This window comes from Protopterus annectens, chromosome 4.part0 (genome assembly GCF_019279795.1).
Source record: "Protopterus annectens isolate FY-2018-M chromosome 4.part0, PAN1.0, whole genome shotgun sequence".
NCBI lineage: Eukaryota > Metazoa > Chordata > Ceratodontiformes > Protopteridae > Protopterus > Protopterus annectens.
Window position 1 is genome coordinate 616184844 of NC_056733.1, and position 9394 is coordinate 616194237.

The 9394-nt window shown below is 39.2% G+C and overlaps 1 protein-coding gene across 6 annotated transcripts in view; it reads left to right on the plus strand.

Annotated features, from left to right (window-relative positions):
* RILPL1 (Rab interacting lysosomal protein like 1) overlaps positions 1 to 5144 on the plus strand; it is an 877667-nt gene extending 872523 nt beyond the window's left edge. For 3 of the 6 annotated variants that reach the window (XM_044068557.1, XM_044068558.1, XM_044068563.1), the window contains one exon: positions 2732 to 5144. In XM_044068557.1, the coding sequence (XP_043924492.1) occupies positions 2732 to 2876 (145 nt within the window). In that variant the 3' untranslated portion in view covers positions 2877 to 5144. The remainder of the gene's footprint in view (positions 1 to 2731) is intronic. The other 3 variants (XM_044068559.1, XM_044068564.1, XM_044068562.1) reach the window with 2 other exon arrangements.
* Positions 5145 to 9394: the final 4250 nt, after the last annotated feature.

A 9394-nucleotide genomic window follows, 5' to 3' on the forward strand; every position in this document is an offset into this window, starting at 1 on the left:
ACCTATGAAAAGGTTCTGCACCTATGAACCTATGAAAAGGTTCTGCACCTGGATCCAGGCTAAGGGGGCCAATATGGCACAGCCCTCCATCCCTGTCATCCTGGATTACTTAGCTGACCTTCTACACAGTGGTATCGCTTTCTCCCCTATAAAATTTCATGCCTCTGCTATTTCCACTCATTTTCCCACTGAGCAGCCTCTTTTTTCACACCCTCTGATCAAGCAGTTCCTCAGAGGCGCTAACAATTTGAGGCTTCCCAGAAGGGTACCAACATCAGCTTGGGACCTTAACTTTGTCTTGGAAAAGCTCACCCTGCTTCCATTTGAACCAGCTTCTTCTGCAGAGCTAAAATTTCTCTCCTGGAAGACTGCCTTCCTTCTGGCCATCACTTCAGCCAGAAGAGTCTCTGAGCTCAAGCACTCATGCCAGTGAAACCCCTCATCATCTTTCATGCAGACAGGTTATCCCTCAGAGCTAATCCATCCTTCATGCCCAAGGTGGTGTCCAGTGTGGCTCTCAACTAATCCATCCATTTGCCCACCATCTTTCCTAACCCTCAAAACAAGGGGGAAAGGATTCTGCACTCTCTAGATGTGCATAGACAGCTCAGATACTATATGGACAGGACTAAACCCTTCAGAAAATCTGATCAACTGCTGGTTAGCTTTCCTACAGGGAAAGAGGGCAAAACCATCTCCGAACCAACCATTTCCAAATGGGTAGCACACTGCATCCGTTTCTGCTACAAACAGCGTGGCAAGCCTCCCCCCAAGGGGGTCAAGACCCACTCCACCAGAGCAGCCTCCACTTCTGCAGCATTCCTCAGAGGAGTCCCCACCAGGGACATCCTGGAGGCTGCCACCTGGACATCTGTTCACACCTTTACTAAACATTACCACCTGCCTCTCTTTTCTAAATCCAGGGCAGGTTTTGCCTCTGCAGTCTTGCAGGGCATGCTAGCCAGCCTCTAGCTTCCTTGACTCCCTCCACCCATTTCCTCAGCTTTGGGAATCTACCCAAATGTGATGACTGTAACAGTGAAACATGAAGAATATAGTACATAGTACATAAATGTGGATGTTCGAGTGTCTTCACTGTTGCAGTCCTGCCCCCCCCTCCCCCTTTTTCTTATTGTTACCTTTCTTTCTTGTTGTTCTCCTTTCCTTACAAGGGGCATATTGAAATTTCTTTTCCACTGGTGGGATCTTACCACCAGAGCCTGGCCTCCTACTTTGGGGGCTCCTGACCGGTTAGGGCAAGAAAAACTGATGTAATGGCATCGGCTGCCTTCCTTTATACCACTGACGACCTGACGTCAGTCTTCAGGTGACAGCAACCAATACAGAAATACTAAGACTATGGAATTCAGGCTGGCCGAGGACTACCCCAGCAGAGATAACCCAAATGTGATGACTGCAACAGTGTAGACGCTCGAACATCTGCATTTATGGTAAGTGTAGACAACTGTACTTTCTTCTGCATGAAGTGGTGTTTGCACATTTTCAATTCCATCTTCCAGTAACATCTCAACTTGCTCTCCTACCTTATGTTACCATTAGTCCCTACACTTTGAATGTTATCCCATTCAAAATAACACAGTGCCCTGCCTGCTTCAGTCTTATTGGCTTTATTTTAAACCCTGAGTCAAATAGCTACAACTTCCTTGTCTTTATCTAGTGCAATCCAATGCCATGTCAGTGCCTTCTCTTGTATTTGTAGTATGTGACATACTTATTTTTGCTGAGGCTTTAGGCAGTATACACTGCCACCTCTATTCATCCTTAACTCCACTTTCTACTGTTTTTGTGTCCTTACTCTCCTGTCACCTTAGATTAAAGGTACTGTAATGCACACTCAGATACAATTGGCCCCCCACTGTAAATCCTCTGATTCTCTTAGAAAATATCCCAATTTAGTTATTATCCCACATCTGTGCATACAGTACCAGTCCTTCTAACATTCTTTACATTTTTTGATACTCTCTCACTACTTTTTTAAAATGTGCCACTTGCAATACAACAAAGAACACAGAGTTCATTTCATTCCAGCAACATGTTGATGACCCCCTCACCCGTTGTACTGCTGTCTTCATTACGTCATAGTTGTCATCTGTTAAAAGGTTTTGTACCCACACTCAGTCACATGGGGTCTGTGCCATTAATCTGTGACTGCTTTTATTAGGGGTTGTGTTTCTGCATGTCTTGTGTTGGAACTGTAGACTACTAAAGCAAACAAAACTTTGGTCTTATGTGCAAGACTGTATGTGCCATGTCTGTGTATGTTTTATTATGCATGGTGTACTTGTTTCCTATGCTAAAATGCTTAATATTAGGTTGTTCTAGAAATGCTTTAATGGTTTTAGATTCTTTTTAACCCCACATAAACATGCATGCTCACACACATACACTTTTTTGGGGATGTGATCTAAGCTCACTACTGGCATGCATAGAAAGCATTCACCTTGCGGCCTTGGTCCTATTAATATTCACCTACAGCAGTGATGCTGAACGATGTTTGATTCATCCAGGGGTCATTAAACAAGAACATATAATTCTTGTTTCAGAAGCAGGTTCAGCAGCCACACTGCCATTTAAAAACAAAGGAGCTATGTTAAGTAAATATTTGTTGTGAATTGTGCTCATGCCCAATTCAGTATTATAAGACCCATTTCATACTGTGTAAGACAATGGATTTCTTGAGAATAATTTTTTTTTTTTTTTTTTTTTTTAGGTTTAGTTTTTTCTCCAAAGACAAAAGGCGCATGTCTACAATGAACAGGAGTGTTCGATCCCAGGAACCATTTGGAACATGGGCGGCTGCAGACAGAAATGATAGCATTACAGAACAAGGCCAAGAAGCCCTTCCACAGATGTGATGAACTGCATTTCATTTTAGTTACTGAATCAGGAAAAAGGGACATTGGAAACCAGCTGTTGCATGCTCTTTGCACCAAATGTGAAGGCATTTGACTTTGCCTTTGCACTTCTGAACAGCTGCATTGTCAGAGCAAGTTTAAACAGTACTCCATGGGCACATTTTTGTTACTGGCCCTCACCACTTTTTGTTCTAAAGACTAACTTAAATTAATACATTTTCTAATACCTCACAGTATTTGGTTGAGGCCTAAGTAAAACAGGAAGCGCTTGTATGTACATTCAGCAGCAGTGATTTGACTCGTTATTCAGCCTTCATGTACCAAGAAGTTTGGCTTCACTGACAGATATGTCATGCTTATGTACTAATTTATGAGGTTACCTCTTTGTTCTGAAAGCCCTTCTGTTGGTAGTGACCAGTAGTGCTGCTCTTCATCCATCCCAGCCTGCTTCAAAGAGCACCATGGAAACGTTCGAACTGCAATATGTAGTTGTGGCTGTACTGCCCCCATTCAAGACATAGTTAAGAGAATTTGGATAATGAAACCAAGACTGCAAAGCTGACAATAGTATGTTTGTAGTAAAAGATTTAGCATGGGTTAAGCAGGGAGAAATACATAGCAGGTATGCATTTAGACTGAAACGTACCAGAAAACTTGAATGAGCATATGAAGTAACAAGAGAAAGCAGAGCGCATTCATGGTACAGGACAATGGAATGTGGTTTTTCAGAAAGCACAAGGGTAAAAGTACAGGAGACTGCTGTTACTCCAAAGAGAATCTCTCACAAACTTTAGAAATTATATGTTAAAAACACGATGTACAGCAGTCGCTTCTGTGTCAATTAATAGTGCTCTGGTCTGACAAAAGTCATCATCAGAGTTAGTAGGCAGAAAAAATGACAGTATGGTATTCAGACTTCAAAAATGAACTTCATAGTGTAGTAGCCTTTTTCTTCCTTACTAATAATATGTACATAAATTTATATCTGAAGTGCATACCCCTAAGCAATACTGGATTAAAGAGGGGAGAAAAGAATAATCTGTTAATTGTGCGTACTCTGTGCTGCTTTTGACCCTGGAATTTAAGATTCAGTCCCAGAATGTTCTTTCCTTGCCCATGGAAGTTTTTTGTGTCTGTATTAGTTTCTTTCACCTTCCTTTTTGTCATGTATCTTAGCTATAGTATCTGGGCTGCTCAAAAAAAAATAGTGGTAGGCTATCACTAGATTTGTGCTATACAGCTTGTCTTCCAGAGTGTCTCTTGTGAACTGGGGTTAATACAGTTGACAAAGAAATGGAATAAAACAAAGTTCCTGGTAAGTTATGTTGAGCTTTATGGATAAACTTCCCAACCACAGATGAACTATAGCCACAGCTCACTATAACTCCTTAGTTACGCAAGTCAAGTCACTGCCCCACCCAAAAAACATTTTGCCTTCCTTTCTTCAGAGTAAACACACCTTATGTATTATTTTGCTTATAACTGACACTTTGAAAGAATATTAAAGCATTTCAGGGATGAATGTTTTATGAACAGTAAACAATTGTGAGGGTGGTGTGTATCCAGGTGATGTAGTACTGGTCTGTAGTTACAAGCTGTTGCTTGTTACAGGCTATGTAAGCAGGTATCATCAGATAATCTGGTGCAATATAATTCATATGCATGTACAGCCAAACTACTGCTTACCCCTGGAGAGCTGTTTTTTATACTAATAATGGTTGAATGCTCAATTTCTCAGGCATGTTAGTTAGCCTAGTCATTGTGATTATGTTTCAGTAACTGCAGAGAATGTGATTGGACTCTGGTCTTATTATAAGATTTTTCTTTCCAGCAGTTTTACCAAAAAATTGTAAGTAAATCTTAATACAGGATCTCAGCATGAAGACTCTGTGCTCCTACACAAGCTTCACAAGAAACAAACTCAGTAATGAAAACCCAGTATGGTAACTTGTGCAGTTTCTGGGCAAGTTTGTAATTCTTCTTTCATATTTAATTTTGCCCTTCTTCTTTGATTGAGATTCTGTCCTTTGGAATTTATAAATAAGGATTTTGCAAGTTAGGATAGTTTAATATGTTGAATTAAAGAATATGTTTCTTGGTTGTTAACATAATGCTTGAGATATGTAGATAATATAGACTTGGATGTATAAAGTGAATGAATGATGGATTTTTTTATTTTTTTTTGCCATTGCATTTAAGCAATATTAATAGAGACTTGAGTGGCTTAATAAATGCCTCTGATATTTTCACACTAAATGCAGAAACTCATTTTTACTGGCTGGTTCCTTCCTGAATATATATGTTGGTAATTTCCAAAAAACAATAGTGGTGGCCAGTTATAGTAAAAATGCCCGAACAGGTGCATGGTACTACAAGTAAAATACAATTCTGCTGCTGTTGATTTATGGCATATAGAAGATACAGCTATGAGTAATACAGACATATTTTAAGTCAACTTATCTTTTCATAATATTAAATGAGTAGCATTTTGTATGTAAAGGCACCCTGAAATCTGCTATCAACTCAGGCAAGGTATTTATTCCCCACTGAAGTGGATGGGAGTGTATTTTGGTACCCCTTTTTATTCTTACTTTGTCACATTGAAATTTGAAGGATATTACTAAGTTAAAAAAAATAAAAAAGAGAAAAACTAGTAGTCTTAAAATTTCGTTGATGAGCTCAGTCACAATAGTTTTAAAAAATCATGAAACCCAGGTAGTGTTCCAAAGCAATAAGCTTTTATTCGTAACATACAAGTGATCCTCAGTACCAAAAAATCAGAATTACTTTACAATGTTAAACACTTAGAAGTAGGTGTGGAAAATATATGTATTATTTAATTTTAAACCAGCCTATTCCAGGCAAACAACATAAACGGGGCCGTAAAAGTGCATTTAAGAACAGCAAGTGCCCACCCTCACACACTACTATTGATTAGATCAAACTAAATCCTAGTTAAGGAAAACAGTACCTACTTGCAAGCCACATTCCAAACTCAGATATTTACAAAAGCATAACATAAATATAAATAGACTGACTTAACTAAAATCACTTTCGGGAAGCTAATGCAATAAAACCTTCATCAGGTCTGTGACAAGAACTAAATCATATACATAGGTAGATAAATTAAAAGTAAGTTGTATGCAGCTCAGAAAAAAAATGTCAATGCTTTGCAGTTGAGAGGGAAAAAAACACCTGTCATGACAGTTTTCATGTTTACAGACCCAAAAATTGTTTATTCAATTAAAACCAGTAGAAAAGCCACACAAAAATTCAGAAAACAGTAGATGAACTATACTGGTAATGTATAAAAGTGTGCAGTTGTGTGCATGAGCATGCACCAGTATGCTAAATGGGAGAATTATTCCAAAACTTATGGTAATAGCGGCATGAAAAAATGTGCATTGAATCTACTGTTTAAATCTTTGGTGTGATGGAAGAGTGTACTCAATTTAATCAAATCAGAATTGGGTTGGGATTAAAGTAACTAACCGTATGTGTATTTATACACATTCTGCACATAATTTTTAATTTTTTTTAGTATGCTTGGTACCTTTAGTACATAAAAATATTTCCTCACAAATTCCTTAAAAAACCTTTACAGATTGTGTGGCAGCTTACGTAAATTCAACATACTCTTAATAGCGTGATAGTGGTATAGTCCCAGTTTTCTGAATGCATTTAATTTCAGCTTCCAGCATAATTCTTTTTTCTCCAAAACACCACTGACGTTCCTTTCAAGCTCATCTATTTCCACACAGTCCAGAGTGATAAATTTAAAACCAGAATATCTGGAGGTGTTCTAATAAGTGTTTGGATAAGGCGTTCCTCTGGCATTTATGTCTGATGTCAGAAGTATGACCTGAAAACCTCCTTTTCAGTTTATTCATAGTCTTACCCTCATAAAATGCAGGCAGTCATTACACTTGGTCCTTTTCAAGGTAGGGGCACTCAAATAACTCTATCAAGTACTCACAGAAAGTGCAGTTAGGTGGCCCTCAGATTTTAGTGCTCATGTCATCCTGGTGTTCCTTGATTTTCTTTTCTACATAGCCACGTATGCTTCTTTCTGAACAAAAGTAGGGTGTTCTCCTAAAACCCCTACAAGCTGCTGATTATTAGTGAGGATGGCCCAGTTCTTCTTAACAATAGCTTTAATTGTATTGTAATCACAGGTGTAAGTTAGAATGCAACTGTCCTTACCTTTCTCTTCTTTTGGGTTAGGGTGGCCTCATTGCATAATTCTTCCAAAAGGCCTATTCCACACATGGTTATTGTTTATTTTATAATCTAATGGGATCCAGGATCATATGTAATATGTTTGAGTCATATCCTCTGGTTAAGAAATCATTTTCAAGATCATTCATATTTTTGAGAAAAGGAGCCAAATGTGTGGTAATGTGTGCTAATCTGTAGCCTTTTGATTTTATTACATTGTGCTTAGTTTTTACTGGATGCATACTGTCTCTATGAAGTAAGTACTTCACTCTTGTTGGTATCATGTTAGGAACACTGCATCATAAATATATGCAACAAACTAAATGTAAAGATATGACAACAAATCTCATCCATTTCTAGCTGTAGGGATCAGCGAGCAAACATTTAGGATTATGGCATTAGTTGCCTGGGACAGGGAGATGGATTTCAGTTCCACCTAGGGACCAGAGATTGGAAAAGGAATCAAAACAAAATACAGTTAGCAAAACTGGATAAAGTCCTTGTATTTATTTGTTTATTTCAGTTTGATGACCGGGGAAGTCCACTGGGCCAAGAAGAGCCCATTTTCAGTGGAGTCCTAGGGAGAAAAGCTCCATTAACAATGGCAATAAACACACACATTGTAACATTCCCTGAGGGGCTGCCTGTCTTGGACAAGTGTGAGAGTAAGGTGCTGTGCACTGTATTGTTAAATAGCTGATATAGCAGTCAAACTGTGAATTCTCTGGGATAAAAACAGTAAGTGTATTGTCTGATGTCCTTCCTTAGGTCACTGTTGCAGTATTTGCATACAGGTGGCTTATCTCGCTGAAATAACATATGATGTCTAGCCAGGGTACCAAAGCCAAAACCTTCCCTATGATCATAAAATCTGATGTATGACCTAAGCCCATAGGTGTAAGGGTACCTAAGTGGATGTACGAGTGTAAGATCTTCAGACTGTCTTGCTGCCAGTTCGAAAGCAGGTCTTCCACTCATTGGTCTGTTCTTCTCGTAGTCATTGGTGTCATCTTTGCCTTCAGTTATTCAGATAAATGTCCTGTTGGGAACATTCCTTGTTTTCTTTGTATTTCCATGGTTTAATCTGTTAGATATCAGCTAAGAAGGTGAAGTCCAATTGTGGTAGGCAGATTCCTGATAAGGATCTTCACTCCCAGTGACTGTTTTGCATTGGGACTGAAGACGACTAAAAGAACTGTCAGATTTGTCGATCATTTATTCCAAAAACTCTGTGTATGCTTCTCACCCTCTTTAAATACCTTCTTAGAGTCTCAGGGCTTAAAGAGGTATGGCAAGGATCGGATCTGCCACATTTTGTTAAAGCGGACAGCGCTTCTAAGAAGAAGAAACAAAAGACAGAAAATGTTTCTCCTTCTCAGATGTCCCAGGAAAAAGAATGGATGGAATTTTCTCAAGGCCTTTATAAGGTCATTTTGTCTCTCAAGCCCCCTTTCCTTTCTTAGCACTGCATCTCAGCCTTTCTTCCCTCAAAAGAAGACAACATGAGTCCTCATCTGAGGAGGATGAGACAGATCTGATTTGGATGAACATTCCTTGGCCTAATCATCTCATAATCACTCTCCAAGCCAGTTGGATTCTGTTGGTGAGGACACCTTATCCCCGAGTCACCTGTTGTGGAAATCTCCTATGGGGAAATCATCACAAAAATGATGCAGCATTTTGATTGGGAGTCATGGCAAGTGTCTGATTTACAAAACAGATACTATAATTTGCTGCACATAGGGAATTCTATGCCTGGACCAGTCCCTCCAGTTTTGGATGCTTTCCTGAATCCATTTGCATCCACTTCTACTTCACCTGATTCTCAACCACCAGACCCTAAAAGGCCTGATAGGTTTTACAAAGTGCCTGAAGACATAAAATTATAATATAAAAGCCCTTTGGCAGATCCCCCTCTGTATTTTCTATTTCCACATACAAGCCTTCCTAACTTTTACCTGCTACTAGTGCCCTACCCTCTGACAGAGACAGCAGGGACATGGACAAATACTGAAAGAAGGTTTACACCTCTGCTACTCTGATCTTCAGGGCTTTGAACTACCAAACACAAATGGCTAAATATCTTTTGTACTTTCTGGGTAACGTGAAAAAAACCTTATCTAACCTTGAAGTCACTGAAACAAAACAGCAGACTATTTCCATGATGGATCAGGCTACTAAGCTGGCATGACATACCATAAAGTGAAGTTATGATGCAGTCTTCCAGATCAGCTGTACCTTTATGCCATGAGCTTAGGTCATAAATCAGACATATGACTGAATGAAAGGTTTTGCCTTCT